The sequence below is a fragment of the Clinocottus analis genome, unplaced genomic scaffold (assembly GCF_023055335.1).
Source record: "Clinocottus analis isolate CAN_PGR_092001 unplaced genomic scaffold, fCliAna1.0.p SCAF_1, whole genome shotgun sequence".
NCBI lineage: Eukaryota > Metazoa > Chordata > Actinopteri > Perciformes > Cottidae > Clinocottus > Clinocottus analis.
The window spans coordinates 21438479-21465696 of NW_027175820.1; the positions used below are offsets into that span (position 1 = coordinate 21438479).

Genomic DNA, 27218 nt, shown 5'->3' on the forward strand with positions numbered 1-27218 from the left:
TGTTGACTTTTGGTGATAAATCCAACATTTGGAGCTGTCATCCCCATCACAGCTGCTCCACTGAGCGTCACGTGGTAGCACGCTTACCAGGATTACTAAAGCATTTGTGATACATACACACACCTAGATATTTTTGATAAATTCAATGAAATATATGGTTGCCATTTGATTGACACTGCTACAGATATATTTTCATTACGTTTATACTGGCCAATGTATCAGCCTTGACGATAGTTACCCTGCTATATATAACCAAGCTCTGGTTTTGAGGTTTAATAGCATTATATCGTATCCTTTTTGCTTCTAATCTATGGGAGTATGTTGCGTTGCAATTGATAATTATTGAACTTCCTTGAAAGTTAAATTACAGGGTTAAAATTATGACTATTTGTTGCTTGTAATATTTGGTATTTTAGTGATTATATTCTTAAGTGCTTGCTTGCAGTATTACACCATTCAGCAACTGGTCGGAAACCGCAAACGCCACCTAGATGTCGCACAAGTCATCAAAAAGTCCGACCTCAGGAGTGACGTCTTGATGAACTGAAACTTGGTTGGAAAAGCAGATAAAATTCCACAGTTCCCCAAAAGGTTATGGGAAAAGTTCCTGTTATGAAAAAATATGAAACATTGCTGCTGAAGAACAACAACACACTTCATGTTAAAATCAAGTTAAAATGAGTTCTGTCCAGTACATTATAGAATAGATATGGTAAAGAGTTATAGAGATAGGTCATAAGAAAATTTAAATACGTTGCCAAAACTTTGACTGGTGAAATCATTTGGTGTCACATGTTTTAATCACTTTACAGTCATGCAAATTTTGAAATGTGGTCGGTCGTCCACCTTTGATATTTTGGGGTTTTCTTCTTCTCCAGTGAAATGAGAGCAGTCCGTCGCTCTGCAGTGACCTTTCTTTGCACAGCTCCAGTTGTTTTGTTGCTCTTTCTAAATACGTTGTGGTGCCTCAGGGAAATATCATCATTCTTGGTTTTTGCGGGTTTCAGTTTTAGCGTCATGTGTTGGTCAAAATGTTATTTTACGGGCCGGTCCGAGTCCGTCAAGAATATCGTTGTGGTGGACACAGTCCTCATCTTTTCTTTGGAAACCAGAAGGCAGAAACTTCCTCTTTAAATCCACACACTGCTCAGCATGTTGTGTGTGTGTGTGTGTTTGTGTTTTTGTGTGTCTGTAGAAACTCCCCTGTTACCACCAGCTATTCTTTGTGTTGTATCCTCTCTCTCCCTCTTTCACCCTCCTTCCTTTGTTGCAGCTTCCCTTTGCACCTACATGTCGAGTTGGTTCAGTAAAACAACACAATAGAGCACATTCGCACACAAACATGCTTTGTTCAAACCAGACTTTTCACTGCGGTGAAATCGGTGACAACGTGATTTTTTTTGTCTGTGAATTCATCCAAAAGCTACAATTTAAGTAATTCAATTGAGAGGATTTTTCTTTTTATGTCGTCGGGAGATCAGTAAGCAGGTTTCTCTACTCCCAATGCTTCATGAAGTGCAGGAGCATTTGCTGTGAAAGCGCAGCTACATATTTCACCCAAATTACAATTTTAATAATTGATTTGAGTCTTTTTCAAGCTAAAGTCTGAAGCCATTCAGACTGCGTCTTGCCAAATGTGAGGATTTGCAGCTTTTCTTTCTCTTATATGACAGTAAACTGAATATCTCTTGTGTTTGAACTGTTAAGCTCAAATTCAGAATGTCTTGCCGGATGATTGAAAAGCTTCAGAAACCTCCTCCGCCTCCTCCTCCTCTTCCTCCTCCTCCATCACCTCCTCCTCCCCTCCTGTTGACCGGGATGATGGTGTCTAAGCGCCACCTGTCCTGGGAAGGAGAATGATTGGCTGATGGAGAGGAGTGCAGAAGAGAGGAGATAGTGAGAGCCGTTCATCTGTCTATACTCCATCCTCTCCACCTTTTATCCCCACCTCCCCCTTTTTTTTTTTAAGCCGGAGGAATGTACACATCCGCAGTGTGCTGAAAGAGTGTGTGTGCTATTTGTGTGTGTCACGTTTATATGAGCCAGTGTGTATTTGTCTCTCTTTAGTGTGTGTTTTCTTTGTAGTGAGCGAAGGGGAAGGGGTAAGGGGGGGAGGGGGGGTTCTTAGTGTGTGTGTGTGTGTGTGTGTGTGTGTGTGTGTGTGTGTGTGTGTGTGTGTGTGTGTGTGTGTTTGTGTGTGTGTGCACATATGTGAAATGGTGGGCAGCCAGTGTCATCATTTTTTCACACCCTCTTCCCTACAGCATGCATATTTCATGGAACTGGTCATTTATGTCGCCAGCAGGAGAGTTTCTTGGCCCAACCAATACACTGTGTCTGTGGGTGGGTGTGTGTGTCTGTGTGTGGATGTGTGTGCTGTCCAAGTGGAGGGACTAAAACTGAATTACCTTTGAATTATAGAAATAATTGTTCTGATAAAAAGTATCTGTAAATGTTGAAAGTCCACAGACACACAGCTGCTGCCTGCGTGCTGCACCTGTGATCGAGCTTCCTGCTGTCTGTGTGTGACTGATGTGTTTTTATTACTGCAGTGAGCTTCAGCCCGAAGGCGTCCAAATTACTTTGTTTATTCTTCTCCCTCGAAGAATATGCCTTTTTAATTTAAGTTTGTCGCGACAAAGGACAAGGACGGGTCTCTGTCCTGACCGGTAAATATGTCTGGATGTTGAATATATCGGCCACTTTGTTGGTGCGTGTGTGTGCGTGTGTGCGCGTGTGCGTGCGTGTGTGTGTGTGTGTGAGAGAGACAGCTGTACACAAGATGCGGTGTTTGGTCTGTAAACAGCAGCCGCTGCTCTCTTGTTTGGTTGTCTCAAATCTGTCAATGCAGGAACCTGACAATACTTAACGATCAGTCAATTGACAGAAACTTGAATCTGCAACAACACTGATAATCGATTAGTTGTTTTTAAAAAACCCAACTGGCACAAAAATCAAGTTGCACCATAAGTATGAACATATTGGATGTATTTGTTGTATTCATTTGACATAATGAAGACCAGGGAATGAATAGATTGAGCCAAAGAATCATCAATAATATAGACAATATCTTTATTTGCCATCTTTACTTGCGAGGCTTTGGTACTCGGTTCCGTCTTGAGTCTCCACTGTAATTCACAAAGGCCTATGTTTGTTAAAAAAGGAGCTACAGCAGGACTGACCTCATTATTTTCACGTGGTTGCACCATAGACATCAATAGAAGAAGTACCGCATGTACATCACAATCCTTCATTCTTTTCTGTCATCTGTCTGAAAGGAACTTGCATTTACAATAGCTTTGTTTTCTTCAGTTCCTGCAGTGGAAAAGGGCTGAAAGATGTCTTTATCTCCGATCACCACGGGACAACCTCCTCTGGCGGATGTTCATGTAATTATCTGAAGCTTAAAACATTTGCCTGATTATGCGCCAGCGACAAATAATTAGAGTTGTTGTACGTTTCGTCACCAGGAATGTAATCATACCGGTTGCTAATTCAGCCCTCATACCTCATGGAAACCTATTTACCAGTCTCTAATTTTAGTGCTCGATTAATGAAGAAGAATAGATGTCGTGATCCATGAGCATTTTACTAGGAATCGTTGGGGATGACTTTACATGTTTCAAGTGTTGTCGATGTAACTTGAAGCACGTATTGTTTGGTTGCAGACATTGGCAGCTAGATGTGCAAAAATGGAACAAGTTACAGTAACTTTGAGGTTTCAGTTCCTTTAAACAGTATCGTTCATACGTCGGTTTTAGTGAAACGTTGCAGTTCTGTGGCGGGAAAAATTATTTCTCGTCGAAGGGGAGAGGTTTTATTTTTACGCTTGCTGGAAATGAAAGCAGTTTTGGTCTATTTGTGCATTTTAATGATGCTCAGATAGCAAAGTAGGACAGCAGTAGATAAGGTTCAGTTTGGTCTCCTGCAACATTGAAAGTAACATATTGACTTTCATTAAGTAAAATACCAATATCTGAAATACTCTGCTACGGCCTAAATGCTGGATTGGGTGTTAGCGAGGATGCAAGTCTTTCCTCGGCTCCGATTTAAAGTTATCATATAATTTGCCAGATCATTTGCATTTTTACAGGAACAAATCCTGGATGATTCTACATCGTAAACAACTAAGACAGTAAACAACAAAGAGCCAGTTATCTGTTAGAGAACCGGTGGGCAGCACAGTCCTGACGTTGAGTTACATGATGATGCGTTCAATAGAAACTTTGTAAAAATATTGAAGGAAATGCTTCAATAGATAGTAGAGAGGAAAATGTACTTTTATTATACCTCTTTTTTCCTTTTTAACGGATTGGTATCAGATTGGTAGACAGTAACGGCTGATACGTAACTTCAGGTATTGGTATCTGCAAAGACAAAATAGTATCGAAACATCTCTCGCATTGGTGCGTCCTTGTGTTTTCATTTTTTCAAGAATTAGCTGCTATGTTTAGGCCACAGAAAACTGCCTACAGCCCTCATATATGTCATTTTAAATGTCAATGAAATGCAGGTCTCCAGGGTAGCCAAAGAGGAATTGGCCTCATTATAAAAAAGAAAACAGCGATGAAAATCTCAACGGCTTAAAAGTTTAATCCTTTGTATGAACACCACTGCACACATATTCTGTACATAACAATTATAACTGTGGACATGTAATTGATTATTATTATTGACCGGTGTGCTTTGTCATTTGAGGGGCGTGTGTTTGTGTGCGTCTGCGCTTTTTTCATCCCTGCTCTGTCATTAAAGGAGATGAGGGGAGGATGTTTGTCCAAGGCATTCTTACAGGCTACTTTGTGTGTGTGTGGGTGTGTGTGTGGGTGTGTGTGTGATGTGAAGATTTATTAAGTGTGGCTTCAGCCGCATGGGGTCAGAGACCCCATGCTGGAAGCACACTTCATGTTCTCCTGCGGGCTTATTAAGTGTGGCTTCAGCCGCATGGGGTCAGAGACCCCATGCTGGAAGCACACTTCATGTTCTCCTGCGGGCTTATTATTATTATTATTATTCTTCTTATAGTCAAACCACTACTCCTCCCAGAGCGTTGCCAGCACATGCGCAAAAATTACATCGAAACGTGCGGTTTGCGCGGGAATCGTGAGGTATGACTTTTCTAAGAGATTCGCCCGTACGTTTTCCCGAAAAATGCAAAAAACATAAAAAAAAATTCACGAAACGTTCGTAGAGGGTGGCGCGCCAATTAACAGAGTGAGAAGAAGCGACAGAAACTGTTAAAAAAATAAAACGTATTTTGTCTTTACTCCCACAATGTTCACTCTTCATACACCATTGTTGGATAGAAACGTTGGAAATCTTGTCTTCTGTCATAAACTGCGGTCGATAGGAATCCAACAGACTCAGACGTCTTGAAATCGGACTGAATGTGAGAGAAAGTCCACCTCGCTCTGCCATCCGCCGCCATGTTAAATCTCCCTCCAAAGCCACGTCTCCCCTGAAGCTCGTACCTGATTTGTAAATCGCCCGTACAGACACATGTTTTATCATACAGACTCGCCAGTCACAGTATCTGTTCATCAGGTCTTCCTAACGCTCAATATGCGATATCGAAGCAATAGTGGCTTTTAAAGTACCATTTTTTTTAAATAGTTTGAAAGGAGTTCCACAGTATTTAGGTCTATTAAGCTCAGCGTAAGGAAGTCCCTTTGAAGTCATCACCATGGCAACCTTTGATCTAACGACCCACAGGTGTTCTCGTTAGGGCAGTTTAACAGACACGCAGACACTTACACACGCACACACAACACAGATGACTTCTGTCTCTCTGTCTGTTTGTCACAGACACACAGACACACACACAAACAAACAAACACATACACAAACAAACAAACACACACACACACAAACAGACACACAAACACACACACACAAACAGACACATACACACACACACAGACACACACAAAGACGTTTACGTGTGTTTTATATTGTGTAGTTGTCAACACTGATCATTAATAAGGTCATATGATATTTCATATACGTTTGTGTGTGTTCAGGACGTTCAGTAGTTTATTTCCTTAAGTCCACAGTCCAGTCTGCCTCTAATCAGTCTGCTGGCGCTCACTTGGTCACCATGACGACGGCAGCACACAGGTGCTTCATATCAGCCAATCAGTTTAACACACAAACCAACTCAAGTGCTTTGGAGGAGAGACGGGCGTCAGAAACAAAAGCTATATATTGCGACGTCTTACGGCAGTAGTAGCCACACTTTCAAAATTTCTTGCGAAATTTTCTAGTTATTATTATTCTTCTTATAGTCAAACCACTACTCCTCCCAGAGCGTTGCCAGCACATGCGTAAAAAATACATCGAAACGTGCGGTTTGCGCGGGAATCGTGAGGTATGACTTTTCTAAGAGATTCGCCCGGCCGTTTTCCCGAAAAATGCAAAAAACGTCCAAAACTGTCAAAAAAATTTCACGAAATGTTCGTAGAGGGTGGCGCACCAATTAACAGAGTGAGAAGAAGCGACAGAAACTGCTAAAAAAATAAAACGTATTTTGTCTTTACTCGCACAATGTTCACTCTTCATACACCATTGTTGGATAGAAACGTTGGAAATCTTGTCTTCTGTCATAAACTGCGGTCGATAGGAATCCAACAGACTCAGACGTCTTGAAATCGGACTGAATGTGAGAGCAAGTCCACCTCGCTCTGCCATCCGCCGCCATGTTAAATCTCCCTCCAAAACCACGTCTCCCCTGAAGCTCGTACCTGATTTGTAAATCGCCCGTACAGACACATGTTTTATCGTACAGACTCGCCAGTCACAGTATCTGTTCATCAGGTCTTCCTAACGCTCAATATGCGATATCGAAGCAATAGTGGCTTTTAAAGTACCATTTTTTTTAAATAGTTTGAAAGGAGTTCCACAGTATTTAGGTCTATTAAGCTCAGCGTAAGGAAGTCCCTTTGAAGTCATCACCATGGCAACCTTTGCTCTAGCGACCCACAGGTGTTCTCGTTAGGGCAGTTTAACAGACACGCAGACACTTACACACGCACACACAACACAGATGACTTCTGTCTCTCTGTCTGTTTGTCTCACACACACACAGACACACAGACACACATACACACACACAAACAAACAAACACATACACACACACAAACAAACAAACACATACACACACACACACACAACACAGATGACTTCTGTCTCTCTGTCTGTTTGTCTCACACACACAGACACACATACACAGACACACATACATACACACACAAAGACGTTTACGTGTGTTTTATATTGTGTAGTTGTCAACACTGTGATCATTAATAAGGTCATATGATATTTCATGTACGTTTGTGTGTGTTCAGGACGTTCAGTAGTTTATTTCCTTAAGTCCACAGTCCAGTCTGCCTCTAATCAGTCTGCTGGCGCTCACTTGGTCACCATGACGACGGCAGCACACAGGTGCTTCATATCAGCCAATCAGTTTAACACACAAACCAACTCAAGTGCTTTGGAGGAGAGACGGGCGTCATAAACAAAAGCTATATATTGCGACGTCTTACGGCAGTAGTAGCCACACTTTCAAAATTTCTTGCGAAATTTTCTAGTTTACTTTAAGGTCTGTCTCATGATTTGCGACGGTACTGTCCACGAGGTTAATGAATGTTCATGATGAACTGAGGTTTCTTGTTTGTGACGCTCCACCTTAAGACGAGGAAGCTTTACGCGTCGCTTTCGAATTTGTGCTGTTTCCATTTGCTCTGTATCTTTGTTCTCATCAAAGAACGACGGAAAAAACTGCAATTAAAGAAAGGATTAATGAAAGGAGGATTCGTTTTGATACATGAAGCCTCAAACACACTCAGACTTAAATGACTGCCGGCAGCTGACTATTTGAGACAGAAAAGCCTCTCAAAGGCGATGTGCTTCCTTTGGCTTCACCATTAACAATGATTTAATTCTGGCGAGATTTAAGGCCGAAGACATGGTCTCAAAATAACATTTCCCCTTTTCGGCCAATCGGTCGTATTTTTTCAGGTTTTGAGTGCACTAAAACTTTAAAATAATTAAAATGCACACCTGTCCTCACTTGGATTGATTAATCAATTAGAGTCTTGCTTAAGGGCAGCCTTACATAGTAATGAATGTGGTAACAATACAGTTGTGTTTCTCTATATAAATCCAAGCTGGCATGTGTTTTTATTTTTTTTTATTTCCTAAGCTGAGTAATGAAATTTCAGCATTTGGTGCAGCTGCATCATATGCTAATTAATCATGGCCTTTACGTTTAAACTAGTGCAGGAAGTGCTGAGTAGTCACATTCACTGACGGTAGAACTTACTTTGCTTGTTCTTTGTTAAGTTTTGTGTTAAGTCAGTGGCACGGTCCTCGACCAAATAACTCCTTAGTCTGCATACATTTTTGTCAACAAATTCATTCGTTTAATTTAATCAAAAGAATCACACAAAAGCACCACTTTGAGTTTTGTGCTGACCAGCGATGTGATCGTAAAAAAAAGATCCTTTGTAGTTACCTGAGTCACTGCCTCCACGCGTCAGTCGTGTCTCTATTATCCAAACAGGTGAAGATCCAGCTGACGGCTCACACACGTCAGGAAATGAAGCTGTTCTGAGACGTTTATGGTATGCATCGGAGTGCAATGAAATGCTTTTCTGCCAGAAGGAAAACTCTACAGTGTGTGAAGTTTTTTTTCTTCTTTTTTTTTCTTTTCTTTTTAAACATCTGTGAGGCAAACCGCCAGCTGTGCCATGCTGAGGTATCTCAATGTCGGGAGAGAATCAGCACAGACTTTGGCATTGCTTAGAGGCAACATACCAGCATTGAGCCGGATGAAGACACAGAATATTGATGCAAATTATCCAATTATGCCTTTTTACAATTCAATCCGTCCATTTATTTTTCGTACCTGGTCATGCAGGAACGCTAGCAGAGCAGCCACATGTCTTCTTCCACAGCAACTCACAGAGCTTTTCAAGACTCACTACGAGTAACGCTGCATTCACATAAAGTCGTAGTCGGTCTCTGGCTTCTCATAAATCTGCAGCTCTGTGGGTGTGTTGCATCGAACACGTAATTCACACAAAATTTACATGCAGGACTCCGCTCGGACTGGCCAGTTGTTTTCTGGCATAGAAGCCGCACCACGCAGGACGCTTTTAATTTCCTGTCGCTCAGTTTGTTTCCAGAGGGCAGAACAGCTTTCTGTTTTTAACACATTTGGCTTCGTAGAAGTTGCGTGATTTGCTTTTGTCGGGTTTTCACTCGCTTTGCGTCAGAGGACACTTCATGTAGTTGAGCCTTTCTCAATGTGTTGTGCAGCCTGGCACATTTTTATAATCGGTCGTTGCAACGCCAAGTCCCATTCACAATCTATGTCAGAAATCAAGGACGACAAAATGCAAAAATGACCCAAGAAATCTCAAAATGCTATTATTTTTAGTTTTTATTGAATTTCCATTTCTGTCTGTAACACAGGACATACAATTATTGATTGTAAATGTTTTTAACTGTAGTTTTACCTCGTTTATTTATTTGATTCTGTTTTCATCCTTACACTCCTATTGTATTATCTATTCCTCAGTATGTTAGTTATCCTGTAGTTTTACTTTTAGCTTTAAGACATTGTTGGATGTATTGTCACCATTTTTAGTTTGGAAGCATTGTTTTATATCCTCACATCATTCTAAAAGAGGAAACCTCATCAATGGGTTTTCAATACTGTATATTAAGAGCAATCTAAAAGCTTCAGTAGTTAGTCTTCTGCCTTCTCTCACACATAGTCGATCGCACACACACACACATCAGTATGATTTGTATTCACTTGGCACAGGGTGGTCATTACTGTATGCATTGCCATCGCGGCTCATTTCACAATAAAAACAGTAGAGCTGCTGTCGACTAATTGATTCAAGTAAATTTCCAGCTACCTTAATTGTAAAAGTCATTGGTGCTTAATATCATCATCATTCATGAAGTTGCTTTCTCTTCCTCCTTCTCCTCACAGCAAATGGTGATGAGCCTGCGGGTGTCGGAGCTGCAGGTGCTGCTGGGCTACGCCGGGCGCAACAAGCACGGACGCAAGCACGAGCTGCTGACCAAAGCGCTGCACCTGCTGAAGGCCGGCAGCAGCCCCGCCGTGCACATGAAGGTCAAAGAGCTCTACCGACGACGCTTCCCCGCCAAAATGGTTTCCCACTCGGAGCTGGCCATGCCCGGGCCGCACCACCCGGCCACTGCCGGCGTGGTCGCGGGAGGGGGCGCCGCGCTGCCCGCCGGCCTGACGCAGCTGGCGTACGAGGGCCACGCCGGCCACGGCGGAACCCCGTCGCCCGCCGCCTTACTTCCCCTCTCGCTGCTCGGCCCCGGGAAGCACGAGTTGACCGGGCTGACGCACCACCTGTCCGGCTCGACCACGCTGCACCCGGTCCACCCGGACGTCAAGTTGCAGAGGCTGCCCTTCTACGACATGCTGGACGAACTCATCAAGCCAACCAGTCTAGGTGAGTGAGAGCGAGAGGCGGATTGAGAAGGAATGATCGCAGACGGATACATTTTATCACTAATGCACATTATATTTGCATTAAACAGCAGGGTAAAAATATATGAGTATACACACAGATAAACTGGTAGCAAGAATTTGGTATTTGAGTAATAATTTCATGGGTCATTTCTCAACAGAATCAAACTATTTAATATTACCGGTTTAGCTGTTAAATAAAATAATTGTATGACGAAGATATTTTTGTCTTTTCACAAAGCCAGACTGTACATGGCCGCCGACAATGACAAACTCTGTCTAGAAATGCAAGAAGACACAGACACGTACAGTAACTGCAACTGAGAAGTAACACTCGTCCACGTCATCCCTCTTTTTGCACATGTTTTCTGTCTGTATCTTCACTGTCAGACTGAATCCACTGAATGTGAAAATGCCGAAAAAAATGATCTGCAAGGTTGTGGATATTTATGTCAGTGTGACATTCCCATAATAATCATGGCAGCAGTCACAGAAAACATTGACATTTGTGTTTCTGCTGCGGCGGAGCGGCTCCCTGCCAGTGCTGCTGTTGTGCCGCCTGCTAATGCGTTGACACGCCACCCAAATGTGACTGCAAAAATATCCTTTGCAGATTCCCCAGAGTTCAGAGGAGACAGAGGCCGCTGTTGAGGAGTCAGTGAAAATATTTATAAATAAAAGAGGAAGAGCTTCCTTCTTAGACTGGCTTGTACTGCTAATTCTATTTATGTAATAGTGGTTGTATTTGTACTCAGCTGTAGATTTATATTAACGAGCAAGAGAACCTGACTTTAGTTTATCGGATTGATGGCACTCAAATAGCCTGATCGGAGGCCGATCTATTTTATTAAATCTCATGTTTATAAACTATGCACATTAAATAATGGAGTTTTAGTTTCAACCAATTTGGTGCTGCATTCAAAAAGGTTTGCACTGAAATTGTAATTCTTGTTGATTTTGAAGCTTTTTTACAAAATTGCTGGCGTCCGATTTATTCATTTGATAAATAACAATTCTATAAAGTTATGTTTGTGTATTTATTTTGTTTTACAAAGTTAGGAATGGATGTTTAAGTCTCGCTAGACGCTGCCTTACACATAACAGAATGATCTTGGTCTCAATGAAACACTGGCCCAAGAACCGGGACCTTAGTTTAGTCACAAGCATTAAACAATAATCATATATATAGTTTTCTTTTTCTTTTTTTTTTTTTAGATCTAAAGGTAATTTTGAGAGTCACATGAATTTACTAAATAGTCTACAAAAGTAGTTTATACTCTGACACATATTTATATTGTTAGTTAATAATATTGTCAGATAACAAGTGCAAGAATAACTTGAAGCAACAGAAAACTTGCAAATAAAATACAAAACTTTAATGTAAAATAACTATAACTGTTCCAACTTTTGCAACAAAAAAAAAGAGTGTGCTCGTTTAAGACCCCATTACTGTAATGAGTACAAATATCCAGCATCTTATATCCAGTCTGCCCTTTAATTCACTTCTTTAGAGACTTTTAATCCTTGTATTGGTCAGATTTATCATTATATTAAGTCTGCATCTAGCATCCAGGCTGCATTTAGCATAATAACAATCTTTGGGCTCAGGGATGTATTGCAAATATATGGAAATGTCTAGATTTTTCCACATTTGCATTTTAATGGAGTAAGAGAGCATCTCATGATTAATTTGCCTGCAGATGCATGTACAAACACAGCGCCTGCAGCTCTATCATCACACCATCTCTCCCCTCTTCCCCCGCCCTTTCTCACTCTATCCATTTCCTGCACATGTCCCATCCCTCTCGGCCTCCCATCTCCCCCTCCCCCTCCTTTTCTCTCCCCCCCCTTCCTTCTCTCTCTCCCCCTTCCTTCTCTCACTCCCCCCACCACGCTGTCTTCCATTCTTACTCCGTCTCCGCGGCCATCATCAGTTAAAATTTGCATGCAAAGTGATGAAATCATACAGACGTACACCTGTGCCCGCAGAACACACCCTCCCTCCCTTCCTTTGAATCTGAATCCCACATTCACATCATTCTCTCACACACACACACACACACACAGAGACACACGCACGTCTTCATATACAGTACTTTCAAAACACAAACGTACTTTCCAATAAATAATGCATGCTGATCGTATTGTTCTCGGAGACGCGAATGGATGAATGAGAGGAGGATGAAACTCAGAGGAAGATGGTGCACATCGTCTCACAAAGCTGACTTTATTTTTTATTTGCTTCAAAAATGACCCTCTTTATCCTTATAATAATGGAGGGCAGTAATGAAACCACTAGATTAATTGTAAGTCGGCCCTCACGGGCAGAATATAAGATCTTCCTCTGTTGCTTTAAATCTGCTGTAGCCTGCTCTCTCTCCTTGATCGCACTCTTTCACATACTCTGCCTCTTCTCTGCTTGTTTACTTCTCTCTGATCTTCTGATTACTGCTCAATCCATCCATCTCTCTCTCTCTCTCTCTCTTGCTCTCTCTCTCCCCCATTGTTGTTGCCTCTCCTGTTGCCTCGCCTCCAGTTTCTCCCTCCCTCCCTCGCTCGCTCCCTTCCCCCACTCGCTCCCTCTTTTTTTTGCTGGTGGAAGCTGATTTTGTTGGCCATGAATGTGCTTAACCAGGATTCTGACAGGGCTTTTTACAAGTGCAGTGAAAGGAAAGATTACGACTTGTTTGGTGCGTCCTTGCATCTAAAATTGGAAAAACATAAGTCTGTGTAAGTCTTTTTCCACAGCTTGAACTCCAGGTTCTTTGTGAAATTCAGAAAATAGTTTTGTCTGTGTACAAACAATATGACATTCGAGTAAAAAGAGACTAACAATGACAAATAAACAGTGCCATAAGAAAGGGTACATTCATTGCATTCATGCCAGATGCATATTTTCCCCACATTTAATTGTTTTAGAGCGTCTCTCCTGGAAGACGTGCATCTTGTTGCACTCGTCTGTCCACACAGCAAAAGTGACAGAAACAATTATATAAATAAGAATTAGATAAGAGAGTGCCTGAAGGGAGAGTTGTGTTTTCTTTACACGATGCTGCAACACATGTTCAGTTCCTCAGCACACACACAGCAGTTTCATAAATTCACCCTTTCAACTGAGACATAAAGATATTTGCACATTAGTTCTGACCTTTTGTTTCTTCAACATGCATATTTCTCTCTTGTGGGCTTGCAGGCCGTAATTTGTTTTTGACTTTATGCATAATCTGTACTATTTTAAGATTCACCAAGCTTTTTGATCGAATACGCGGTGGGTTTTATTTTATTTTTTGATGGGTAGTTTAGCCTACAATTCTTTTGGCTCCTGATTTATAATTATTTTCTATGCATTTCCCAACACGTCACACAGTAAGTAGTGTATGGATGTAAACTATCAGACCCCAATGAAATGCTTTTTTTTTTTTTTTGCTCTGAGACTGACGCACTGGCTGTGAAGATGTTTTTTTGTGTGCAACGTAGCTTCATTTAAAAACAGTAAATTGTGCAGTATTGCACATATAAAAACATGTGCTCTCTCACTGTTATACCGCTCTTCAAGCATTCATTGATACACTTTAAAAGATGGCAGCTCTTAATAAATAAATGTACATTTAGGTTTACGGTATTCGAGGTATTGCAACCAATGTAAACGTGTTTTCAGATTTATTGCCAAACCCTAATTCCTCGTGTTAACCTTGTTTCTTTAGTGCGTGTAATCTTAGTTGTTATCTCTCTCACACCATCCTCCCTTCCTCCTTTCCCTCCTGTGCAGTTTTCTGCTCTCTGCTGCGTTGTATCGGTTTTCGGGATAAAGGTTAGTCGGGCCACAGTTCAGTCCTTCCTATTCAAAACTGGTCAGCAGTCTGGGCTGCGCCAGCTACTCCGTCATTACCATGGAGACCTCACTGGTTGAACTCTCCATCATTATCCGTCCTCCATGGAGAACGAGGCCTCTGTGCTCATTATGGATATCATTGTGGTGCACATGCATTATACATGATTTAATCACCATATCTTCAGGAGAAGGATGCGGGCCCATTTCGCATTTGATGAGCGTTTCGTGCATAATGGCTGGTTACACCAGAAGATTGCTGTGATATTCATACAATGGAGGAAAATCATGTGGTTTTTTAAAAAAAAATCATAAAAAAATCAAGTGTTTGGCTCAAAGATGAGTCGTTCCATGATTTTATCTTTGAAATAATCTTTTTAAAACTTGATGACAGGGTTTCTTTGTTCATAATGTTCCCGTCCATTTAGGCAAGTACAAGGTCACTGTTATTTTTCTTTCAGTAGGTTTTTAGAGACTCAGCGAAGGAAAGGAAGCTATCTTCTGGACATGAAGCACAGTGCCATCTGCCTATCAGTTCCACTGTGAACACCATAACATATTAACTCATAATACCTGATGCAAGCTCTAGACTGACAGAACAGGTTGTCTCTCTACAGAGAAGGATTTGATTAGATTTTGGAGCGAAGGAACGACCATGAAGTGTTTTCTGTTATCAGATTGTTTTCTGGGTTGGTTGATTAATCATTGAGCTTTCACGTTGCTAATGGTTGAGTTCACAAATGCAAGACTCAAAAGGTCCAAAAATGGTAAAATATGTCATGTGGTGTAAATGTTGTTATTTTGTAACAATGATCTCTCAAGCTCATATATTCAGGAGTCATTTCACTCTGTCGTGAAATCCTCAAAATCACAGCGGCAGTATTCAGAGAACATTTGGGATTGTACTTGATTTACTATTTTTAATATCTATGAATTGCTTCAATGACTGAAACAATTTATAGATTTTAAAAATAGTTGCAAATTCATTTTCAGTCTGTAATCGATCGTCATTCATAGAATCTTTCTAAAAAGGAAACATCAACACAATCATGAGATATACAATTCACATTAGGACCGGCTACCTGTTGTTGTGTAAAATACTGTATGTTTCTGTTAGATCCTTCCTAATTATCATATTCTTTAGCAAAATAATTGATGTAATTTGATGTAATAATACTACTGCTATGTTCCATACAGCGTGTTGATTATTGCTCAAGTATCTCTTGATCTGCCGCAAAATGATTGGATGAATATATTATAAAACATCAGAACTCACCCTTGTTTTGTTTAAAAGTTGTCTTTTCTATGTAAAACCAGTGCAACCAGTGAGAAGTTGTATTTGTTTTTTTGGCAACTCCGCTATTCGGTTCCTATATTTTAATATTTTAGATATTATATGCTGTGTCTTCATAGAGGTTGCTAAGCAAACACAAGATGATATTGTAATTAAGTCCAGGACTTTCTCCTTTTATCCTCTCGACAGAACATGATATGTTGTGTGTTATCAAAAGTTGTCATGAGACCAAAAAGACAACAAGGGTAAGAGAATTGGGCCTTTTTTTTCAAGATAGGCTGCCAGTAGAGACAAGCCTTTATCTCTAATTAAAAATATATTTGATTATATTTGTCTAAGGACCCTCACTGTTTTGTGATCTGCTCTCCTTCGATGTGCTAATTGGCTCGTTCTGCTGTTTCACAGAGAAACCCTTTCAGTGGCTCAGACGCAGTGAATCCTCCACGTCGCATGGAGTGTATTGTTTTTGTGAAACGTCTGTTGGAACTGCTGGGATTCATTTCCTGCAGCTTTTATGACATGAAGGAAACATAAAGTACAATCAATGAAACTGAAAATAGAAATTGAGATCCGGCTCATTAAGTGGGATGTTACTGTTCAATTAAAAGATCTAATCAACGCCATCCGAGAGTAACTAGGCAACAGGCCAATCGTTGACGTATCACACTTTTGTTTTCATCATTTTACTTAATTGTGGGACGTCAGATCAGAGTTGTTCTCTTCATGACAGCAGTCATCCTCTCTGCTGGACAGTCCTTGAGCAAGCACACCTAGTTGAGTCGCTCTGTCCTTCTTGTTTTGCCTTTGGACCTGCAAGCAAATACATGTCATTAGGGCTGTCCGGTGTGGCCAAAAAGTCATATCACGGTATTTTATAAGATTCTTGCGGTTTCACCGAAGTCTTACAAAAATAAAAAAAACACGGTATTTGCTTTGGTTGACAGTCTCGAATCATGACAATAACAGCGGCTCGACAAACTTTGTAATAAATCGTTATCTGATATACGTCAAATTTTTCAAAAGCAAAAAAACCTCCAAACTCGGGCACACGTCGTATTGGTGCATCTCTGGTCTCTCGTTGTTCCTCTTGCATCGCTCTTTTCCATTTTTTAATGTAGAGACGGAGTTTCTTCTTGTTGTGATGGTAGGCCAGCTGTACCCAGCATGCAGTTCGGCGGTCTAATTTTATAAGTGTACAATTATGAGTGTTACAAATTGTTTATGTGTCGCAAACTGTTATGTCGTGGTGTTTTACCCTGTTAAAGAGCATTACTTATAACCATGACTCCATCTCAAAACACGTAATGCAAGTAGCTCCGACCGCTGCGCCCTCAGCGGTGAACAATTTATTTTGCTGCCTGCCGAAGAGCAACCATAGTTGTTACAGCTGTGCACCGGTTTCACGTATATATAAAAAAATCATACCGTATGGAAATTGGAAACCGGTTTGAACCGGTGTACCGGTACCCAGCCCTACATGTCACACATGAAGTATACTCTAGTATGTCTCCTGTGTGAGTCAGTAAAGATATTACATCGCATACACAATCAGCCGCGTGCAACAGGTTGTGGTGGCAGCACACAGCACCGAAACCAGTAAAGCGCTTCGTCAACTCGACGTCGAAACACCAGCTGAGATTTAGCAGCTCTCGCCCTGACCGCCCCGTGATCCTGAGCAAAATCTTTATCTCTCTGTAAACAACTCGGCCTTCTCACAACAAGTGAACATCAACAAGGGAGCTCTGGCTGCTCCGAACTATAAACACGCTGCACAAAATGTCTTCCCTCTCTCGGGGGCGTACACAGCCAGCATTGTTTTCTTCTAAGTCGGCGCAACATCATCATTATCATCATCATCATCATCATCATCATCATCCCTGATTAGACAACCCCTCATTGTGATTCTAAACATTTCTCGCTCTTTTATCTGATCTCCGACGTAAGCGACATTGAATATTGCTGTAAAACGATGTCCAGGGCATGGTGCACGCGGCCTGAAGCCGTCTCTAAAGACATTGTGAAACGCCCGCTGGATTATCCGTGTGTACATTGATCAAGATGGCTCGGCGCAGCTGCCAGTCGGAGGACTTTTAATTTCAGCCTTTGCAACACTGGAATGCCTAAATGAGCGCTGTCAATGTATAACTGCACACTCTTATGCATATAATAAAGGATAATTGCTGCTGTCAGGGGGGAGGGGAAGTAACACTTCTGGAAAGTTTTCTGTGTGTGTGTGTGTGTGTGTGTGTGTGTGTGTGTGTGTGTGTGTGTGTGTGAGTGTGAGTGTGTGTGTGAGTGTGTGTGGTGGGGGGGAGGGTGAGGGGTGGTGAGGGTGAGTGGGCTGTAACATCCAGTTTTGTTTTTTGTTTTTGGACCTTTCTAGCGTTGTAGTTTAGAATTTGAGTGAAAGGACTTTGGTGTGTGTGTGTGTGTGTGTGTGTGTGTGTGTGTGTGTGTGTGTGTGTGTGTGTGTGTGTGCGCGCCTGTGCCTGTGCCTGTGGTGCACTAAACAGAGAAAAAGTAGCAGAGCCACTAACAAGTTAATAAACTCCAGCTGGGCTTTGTTGTGCTGAAGACGGGCTTCGGAGCCGAGTACATTCTCCGTAGCTTAGCTCACACTCCCCTCAAACCAGAACTAAACCAGCACCGAGGGTTTCCTCGGTTTCTACTGACTGTAGGGTCACAATCAGCACCGTCAGAATAATCATGTTCATCATCGGCCCAAGCTGGAACATAAATCTAGTTTGGACATAAAAGTGCAGGGTACAAAGTCTTCTAATATTTCTCCGGTAACCGAGCTAAAATTTAGTTCCCTTCCTCCCAGTATGACCAGTAATGTTAGTCTTCAGAGTGTGGTGGAGGAAGTACTCAGATCTCTTACTGCAGTACCACACTGAAAACACTCGACTCCCAAGTAAAAGTACAAACAACGAAACATTACTTAATTCAAAATATATCGTAAATAACTGCATATTTACTTAAATTATGAATATTAAAAGTATCATTGTGGAATAAAAGCTAATTTTAACTTCTTTATACACTGTTTGGTGGTTTAATCTTCATCAGTTCATCACATTAGATAAGATCATCATTTGTTAGCGTGGCTGTCCCGTGAGAACCATGAATCTATAAACGGACCTCCCTCAAACCGCCCTGATGAACTTAAAAGTAGGATTGTTTTCTTTAGAATAAGTTGCATGAAATAGGAATACAGTACTTTAAACAGTACAAGTACCTGAAATGTGTGCAGGAGTAAATAGACTTTGTTGTGGTAGATTCCACTACTCGTCTGCGTTTCATCACAAAAGTGTTATTTGTAATTGTCCCCACGGTGTCTCTTCAGATGCTATAAATCAGTGCGCTTGCCGTGATGGAGCCTTTTCTGACGTTCCTTAAGTTGAGCAAAGTTGCGCGAATGTGTTTCAATTCCACTTCGTCAAACGTACACTGCAATAAATCCTTCATGCCGGTTGTAATATTCAGTCTTTTGAAAGTTGTTCATTCTACTATACGATGCGTTTTAGATGTTTGAGAGGCGGTACTGACTGGTGCTTCTATTATTTTGTCCACCCTAGTTATAGCAGTGAGGGTAGATTAGATATTAGAAACACTAAACCCAATACAGTTTACCAGCTCTACAAACTATGGCTTCAACGAGCCATTACTTTCATAATTGATTAACAAGCCTGATGTTTTAACTCATTGGCGAAACAAAGAAAATCATAGTTTCAGACACGGAACATAATAAAATAGCAACTAGCTATGTTTTGTGAGCCTGTAGGTTTACTTCCTCTTCAGTGTAAACATCAACCTGTCGGAGATCATTTTCCCATCTGTCACTCTGCCCGGCGCCATCTGTCTTTCCATCACATACATTTTATATTATTAAACAAAGTCATGTGTGGCGTGATGGCTCGTACCGCAGACAGCAGGGGACCGGCACGTTGCTCCGTGAAGGACGGAGAGTCTGTCCCAGCATGCTCGCTTGTGTCCTTGTACGACACGTTTAACATCATTCCTGAAGGTTAAAGCACAATTTGAAAACGGTTGGATTGATTTTAAAAGTTGATGTCAAGCACATAAATACATATCAGGTTCATTAGATGAATGTCAAGTCTAATCTCTTTGAGACGACTTAACTATACTTTTATAATCTCCGTAATATCCTCTCTCCGCCGCGGCGTTTAGTGGGAACCGACTCGGTGTGAGATTTGCACCGACGGAAGCTCCGATTTGTTTATTGTAATGACTCTTGTGTCTCAAAACGAATGTCCCAGTGAAATGTTCATATTCTAATAAGCAGCGCTAAGCAGACATAAGATTACCTGCGGGGACAGAAATGGGCTCAATAACAGTAATTACAGTTCTGTTTATGGCATCATCCGTCTTCTCCCAGTGAAGTTAAGGAGATGCTTCATTCATTGGAAACGCATTCTGTATTTGATGTCGTCAACTAAGTCTTCATAATGACGCTTCTTTTCTCAACTAGTAAGTTTCTGCCTCCATTAAACGTGATGAAATCAAACGTAGCATCCGGCATATTCTATTCATCAAAGGAGCCAAAGTCAAACATGCAGTTCACAAATAAACTTTCTTTGCCTGGTTTATATTTTTGCTGATATACATGTTTCATATTTGATTAGACTGCAGCTTCTATCAGGTTTCAGAGAATAAAAGACTCAGATCACACCAGCACATCAGAATAAGATAATGAATGTTTGAAGCCGGTTTTTATTCATGCAACCTTTTGGTTTGCAGAAGATAGATTTGCTGATAGATTTTTATATTAGTTTTAAAACTGTCCATCTTTCTTAGTCAATCCACCTCACACAGACGTAAAATATGTAGTAATATTTTCAGTTTTACTCAGGCTGGGTATGATTTTATATCTTTTGATACAGTTACAATGTCAGGTGTATAGTGATAAGTGACAGTTTTAAGATAAGAAACCTCAACATAAAAAGCCAAACTTCTCAAATTATAGTTTTATCATAGTTTGACATTTTATGAAATATCCTTGTTTGCTTTCTTGCTGAATGTGAAGCTGTGGCAAGCAGCCTGCTAGCTTAGCTTAACCTTGAAAATGGGAAACAACTCCTGCAGCAATAGTCTGACACATAAATCGACTGTAAAACTGCAACTTGTCTTCACTTTGGTTGTTGTGCGGATATAAACAAACAAGATTTAATGTGCTAATTAATCAGCTTTCGAGAAGCTGGTAAGCTGATTTTGTTCCCGTTTGGACCAAGCCTGGCTTGCTTCCCTCTGTTTCCAGTCGTTATTGTAAGCTAAGCTAGCCGGCTGCTAGCTATGGCTTCATATTTAACTGCAATAAAGCAAAAACTATTCATTTTAATGCATAAGCAGCTATACGAGAATGTTGCTTTAAATACAGGATACTTTTGGCAAAATGACGATTTAAATCAGACCCTCAGATGCATAATAAAGTATAATTTGAGCGTTTGATGCCGGGTCTCTGCACTTGACAGTTCAATAGATCAGTACCAGAAAAGTATTACAGTCGGATCTCAAGCCTTAGTTTTAATATCACAATGTGTCAGACAAATAGAAACACTGTGTATGCATCTTAAATCACTGGAGTTAAAGAAGCCACTGTGTGTGTCTGTGTGTCTGTGTAAGTCTGAGAGAATAAGAAAGAGAGAGGGAGAGGAAGACATCCATCAAAACTCATTTCAACACTTCTCGTATCTCTCCCAACCACACACATTGAAACACCAGAGAGAGAAAAATCCGCTGCCAGAGAGAGAGAGTGAGTTATAGAGCGATGGAGAGATGATGGGGGAGAGTGAGAGAGAGAGCAAGAGCAAGAGAGGACAGAGTGAGAGAGCACTTTCTATTTATAGCCTGTGTGCCCGGAGTGGAGGAAGACTGTAGTTCGAAAGCACACTTGGTGCGTATGATTTTGTTCTGCAGTGCACAGGCTGCCGCTCCGAAGATGCAAGAGCAGAGAGAAGATATCATTCAAAAGAAACATGGCATGAAAATTATATACCGTGTTGGTGGTGAGATTGGGTCGTAATTACTGTGAAAATGGCTGTCTGAAAGGCAGATGAAAGGAGGAACATGATTGGTCCAGTAATCATCCACTTTGTTGTTCCCTACGTGGAAGGAAATGACCATCCTGTACGTTCTCCTGCTGGGTGTGTGCGTGGAGCGTGCGTGTGTTTTTAACTGTCACTCACTGACAATTTGCACATTATTTGAGGTAATTAAAGCAACAATCATGATTACATTCTCTAACTTATCTTCCCCCCTCACTTACGCAGCAGCCTTCAGGCCAAAAGGTTCCCATTGAGATTCAGTATGTCTCTCAAGATACGGCAGGCACAAACAAACGGAGTTCTGTTGGAAAGAAAAAAAAGGTCACACTGGTCTGTAATGCTAACTCACCGCTGTACGCAGCACCCTTGTGGTAGATGCTGAAAGCTTTTGCTCATCAGAGAAGACTTCAGTTGGTTTCACTTTTGCAAACACTAGCCGTTTCCTGAGTTTAGTCTTCCATCTCTCAGAGTTCCCTCTGTTAGTTACGGCCTATTAACTCATTCTTCTGTTAATGTGTACAGAGTGACACAAACGGTGGCACAAAAGTGACTTTTAGCAGCGTGTGTATTTTATTAGCTTTGGACAGAGCCATGCTCGCCGTTTCCCCTTGATTCAAGTCTTTATGCTAAGCTAAGCTAACCTCTTTTCACCTAGCTCCCTTCCTTACACAATGCGGATAAGAAAGATGTTGAATTATTCCTTTCAGGTTAAACACAAAACACACTCGGGTCTGAACGATCAGAGCTCCTCGTTTCATGCTAACCTCTTTCTAACATTTACACACAAACTTTTTTTTTCTTTGACAACTTTCTGTCTCTTTAATGGAGGCTGGGTTAGTCGCAGCAGTTATTTCCAGCACCTCTCCGTAGGCCTATAAATAGAGCACACACGCATATTTTCTTCCTCTTCTTCACCTCAGTGTGAGACTGCTTTTGAAGTCCAGGTGTTCTTTTAGCTTTTGCTAATTTCATGAAGCTAACTATACAGGAGATTATTGCTGTGCACACACTTCTCTGTTTTGTGTTTGTCTGTAGATTAAACAGTTACTCTCACACTTGGTCCAGTGAGATAACACTGTTTTGGAATCACTGACGTTTAGTGGCTGGTTGGAACTGCATGTAACTTTCCTGGTGATTAAAAAATGTCTCCCTTTGCTCTGCCTCCGCAGCCTCAGACAACAGCCAGCGGTTTCAGGAGACGTGTTTCGCCTTCGCATTAACGCCACAACAAGTCCAGCAGATCAGCAGCTCGATGTAAGATCGCCACCGCCCTGTCGGCGCAGGATGCCGTTTGTGAATTATTCATACACGTACATGATTTTCTACGGCTGTGTGGTGATACATTTGTTTCTGTGCTCAAAAGGGACATCTCGGGGACCAAATGTGATTTCTCAGTTCAAGTCCAGTTGCGGTTTTGCCTGTCGGAGACCAGCTGTCCTCAGGAAGACCACTTCCCACCCAATCTGTGTGTGAAAGTCAACGGGAAGCCATGTAACCTGCCGGTAAAGAAACAACCAGCAAAACATGGCTTCTTTGTTCTACCACTGTTTAACTGGATCTGAACAGGCTTTTCATTTCACTTTTAAGCCTTGCCCCTTTAGTTTTTGTCGAACCCCTATTTGTAGGAATTTGACTTTATAATATTCACAAAAAAAGGCTAATTGTCATTCTTTTTTCCTTCTGATATTCATGTCGGACATCTAGGGTTATCTTCCTCCAACCAAAAACGGCGTAGAGCCCAAGCGGCCCAGCCGGCCCATCAACATTACCTCACTGGTCAGATTGTCCACCACAGTCCCCAACACCATCGTGGTGTCGTGGACCGCTGAGATCGGAAGGGTAAGAACCAAAGTGTCACGGTTTCTAACAAGGGACTCTTTAATAGTCAATATTTTGTAATCAAGTCATCATGTAATGTTACTGAACAGTTGCTATTTCAAGCCTCTCAAATGCTTTTTGTCTTGTCCTTCTAAACTGATGGTTATGGAGACAGAATCACAGGCTCTGGGGACTTATGATGGACCTTTTTTTCATATACAAGACTTAATGTTATTATTATACAATATTTATTTGCAGCCCTGATGATCTTCAATCTAATCTATTCAGTTATGCTCAACAATAATTAATGGGACTTCATTTGTATACACATTTCTGTCTGCACTACACTCATCTTTATACAATATTATTGAACATCATTGTCATAATTAATACGGCAATTTAAGGGGCTCCAAATGAGTTTGGATCGAGCGTTTGTCTGTTGAGAATCATCACATGTTGTTCTCGAGCCATGGAGTCGAGCTCTTACAGCTCCCAAACATCATTAAACGGAGGAGCAGAGTAGGACACTATGCAGGAACACTCAAAGTCAACTCCCCCGGCTCGACGACACGAGAAGCAGACGTCCTCTGACTGCCGTCACCGGATTGCAGACCGGAGCCCCACCTGCAGCATCTCACACAGCAGTGAAGCTGAAAGCCGATTCACCCCAGATTCACTCTTGTTTTAAAGCGAGCCTTCCCCACTTGTGTGTTTTTGGCACTGTCTCCACTATTCTTGTAGCTTCCTCTTGAAAGCGTGCTTGCGCATGCATGGGGGCGGCACACCCGCTGCCCAAAAAACAACATATAAGTAACAGGCAGAAGGCAGGCTCTCTGCAGATACTTACACCGCCACACACTTGTAGTGGGACATCTGTGATAATTGAGAGGGATTATTTTTATATGACATTGTTTTTTTTTAAGGATAGTATACCTTTAAACCAAAAATGTCAGGGAAAGTCCAAACATATAACACCGTATGGTCTTTGAATGTTTTTATATTTTACACATTGCAGTGTACATGATCGCATATGCCGAGTTATATTTAGTCGGGTGGCAGTAGCAGTCGGTGAAGAAAGCCGCCTCACAACAGAAGTACATACTGGCCTCGAATCCCTCCGTCCCTCGATGCATCTTCACACGTGGCTGAACGAACATTTGCCTCAGAGTAGAAAGATTAACTTAACATTAGGTTATGTAAGACATCTTGCCTGCTGAAGTTGCCTTCAGTAAAAAGACGTTCCCTGCAACTGGCCCACAACTTAACAAAGAAATGTTACCGGGTGAGATTTAAAGTACCGGTTGTGCACATTATTGATCATCCTTTGTGTTAATGTGTTCACAGAGTTACTCCATGGCAGTGTACTTGGTGAAGCAGCAGTCGTCCACCGTGTTGTTACAGAGACTACGAGCAAAAGGCATCAGAAACCCGGACCACTCCAGAGCCCTCAGTAAGAACGATCCACCGCTTTTCTTTCTCTTTTTTTTTTTTTTTAATTTTTTTTAGAAATGCACTGTTCCAGTATATCAAGACTGAGATTGCCGTTATGTAGAAGCACATTAAATACAGTTCTACCAAATAATTAATTGTTTCTACAACTTACATATTAGCTGACTAAATGTTTAATAAAGACAGTGAGGTGCAATATGCGTGTCAGTTTCACAGTTGTACTTCTCATTTTCATGAATGTGTATATAATGCAATGTTTTTTTAATGAGCAAAATTAAAGGCTGTGGAAATGTGTTCTTTGCTCCTATAACTAGAATAATACTCTCTTGTGATCTTGTCTGCAACTGTTAAGAGCTAAGGAGTCCTACTTAAGTTGCCAGACACACATCAGTGGTCTATCCACTTGTGTTTTATACTGTATGGGAGGTGATAAAGAAGATTCGGGTACGGGGGGGAGGTCAGCCTCACACAGCATGAGCAGCTCTCGAACGCATCATTGTTTGTGACCTCGATTTGAAACGTGTGAAGAAGTTGCAGTCTGAAGTGAGAAACTGAGCAATGTGTGCTGCTGTTTGTTCCTCTCTCACTCTTGTGCGTCTGTGTGTGTTTTACTTCCCTTTGGCAGTCAAAGAGAAGCTCACGGCGGACCCGGACAGTGAAATAGCCACGACCAGCCTTCGCGTGTCGCTGCTCTGCCCGGTAAACAGCCTGCTCTTTCTGAATCTTAAGCCAGTGTTTAGAGATTCAGTCATGCCAAGACGTGTCCATCCATTCTTTTCTTTCCACGTGTCTCAACATGCCCACATGCCCTTTCGTGCTGGTTGTGTGTACGATCCATCCGTCAAATTATCAACCCTTGACAAGCACCTTTTCCATGTGGGTTTGCCATGTTTGTGACATTTACGCATCCTGTGTACCCTTCATCCTCACTGTGTGTGTGTGTGTGTGTGTGTGTGTGTGTGTGTATGTTTACGTACGCATACTCTTCACTCTTCATGCCCTGACTACGTGTGTGTGCAGCTGGGGAAGATGCGGTTGATGATCCCGTGCCGGGCGCTGACATGCTCCCACCTGCAGTGCTTTGACGCCACACTGTACATCCAGATGAATGAGAAGAAGCCCACCTGGGTGTGTCCTGTCTGTGACAAGAAGGCCCCCTACGAGCACCTCATCATCGACGGGTGAGTCGGCCAAACCGGCACATCGCCATCCGACAGAGGACCTATAAGGAAATAGTGCACAGGACGTATAACGGGTTAAATTGTAAGCTTCAAAGGGGCCAGTGTCCCTATGTTTTCAGTCTTTATCATACGCTAAGCTAATCTGCTGCTGGATGTAGCTTCATATTTCAAACTTGGAAGTTTCTTCATTTAAAACTCTGGACAGTTCTTCAATATTTGTTATACGTGTGAATATTTGCTTTTGCAGTACTTGCATGCTTTCGGGTTAACCGGGGAAACTTCTTTAAATTGGGCACAAACGTTCACTTGGACCCAAGGATTTTAATGCAGATCAACTTTTACCAATCGTGACTACTGCTTTTACTCCTGCATGAACTCATGACTACCACAGAGTTCAAATCCTGCACTCGTACATTGGGATTTATATACACTCGTCTCAAAATCCAGAGCTTCACAGAAGCACTTCCACAACTTTTCAGAGGATTAATTTAAATCATAATGTGAGTCCCTCTCATGAGCATCCTGTAGGCTTCAAGGTGGCTCTGAAAAGTGACCTTTCCTCTTTTTGGAGGCCAGCAGCAACATGTAAGTTTAGATTGGGTCAATTGAAACGTGTTCGTTACTGCTTTTCTAAGCACATTACGGCATCATCCACTTTCCTGTCATTGATGTTTAGGATGTTCAAAAACACTCATTTGCTGACTAACGTAATGCGATTAAGGTATTCCTTTTAAATCACTGAGTCACAGTGTTGACGTAAGCCTGTTTAGAGCATAATTATTGTCTTTAAAAATGCAAGGTCTTTTCCACTACACCGAGTTGTTTAAAAAAAAAATCTGCTTGTGTTTGTGTACATTTTGTTGGCGTGGGTTCGTCTATGACGTGTTTGTTTGTTCTCAGGCTTTTCGTGGAGATCCTCAACAGCTGCATGGACTGTGACGAGATCCAGTTCAAGGAGGATGGCAGCTGGGCCCCCATGAGGTCTAAGAGGGAAGTGCAGGAGGTCTCCTCTGCTTCCTATAACGGACTGGATGGTGAGAAATGTTTTGAGGGAGGAACGAGGGACCGGGT

General features: G+C 41.6%; 1 protein-coding gene across 1 annotated transcript in view; it reads left to right on the plus strand.

Annotated features, from left to right (window-relative positions):
* Nucleotides 1–27218, plus strand: part of LOC137783413 (E3 SUMO-protein ligase PIAS1-like) — a 43396-nt gene that overhangs the window by 12227 nt on the left and 3951 nt on the right. Inside the window, exons 2-9 of the mRNA XM_068573310.1 lie at nt 10002–10497; nt 22869–22953; nt 23063–23201; nt 23404–23538; nt 24862–24967; nt 25592–25665; nt 25987–26147; nt 27048–27181. Coding sequence (XP_068429411.1) covers nt 10005–10497; nt 22869–22953; nt 23063–23201; nt 23404–23538; nt 24862–24967; nt 25592–25665; nt 25987–26147; nt 27048–27181 — 1327 coding nt within the window. The 5' untranslated portion in view covers nt 10002–10004. The remainder of the gene's footprint in view (nt 1–10001; nt 10498–22868; nt 22954–23062; nt 23202–23403; nt 23539–24861; nt 24968–25591; nt 25666–25986; nt 26148–27047; nt 27182–27218) is intronic.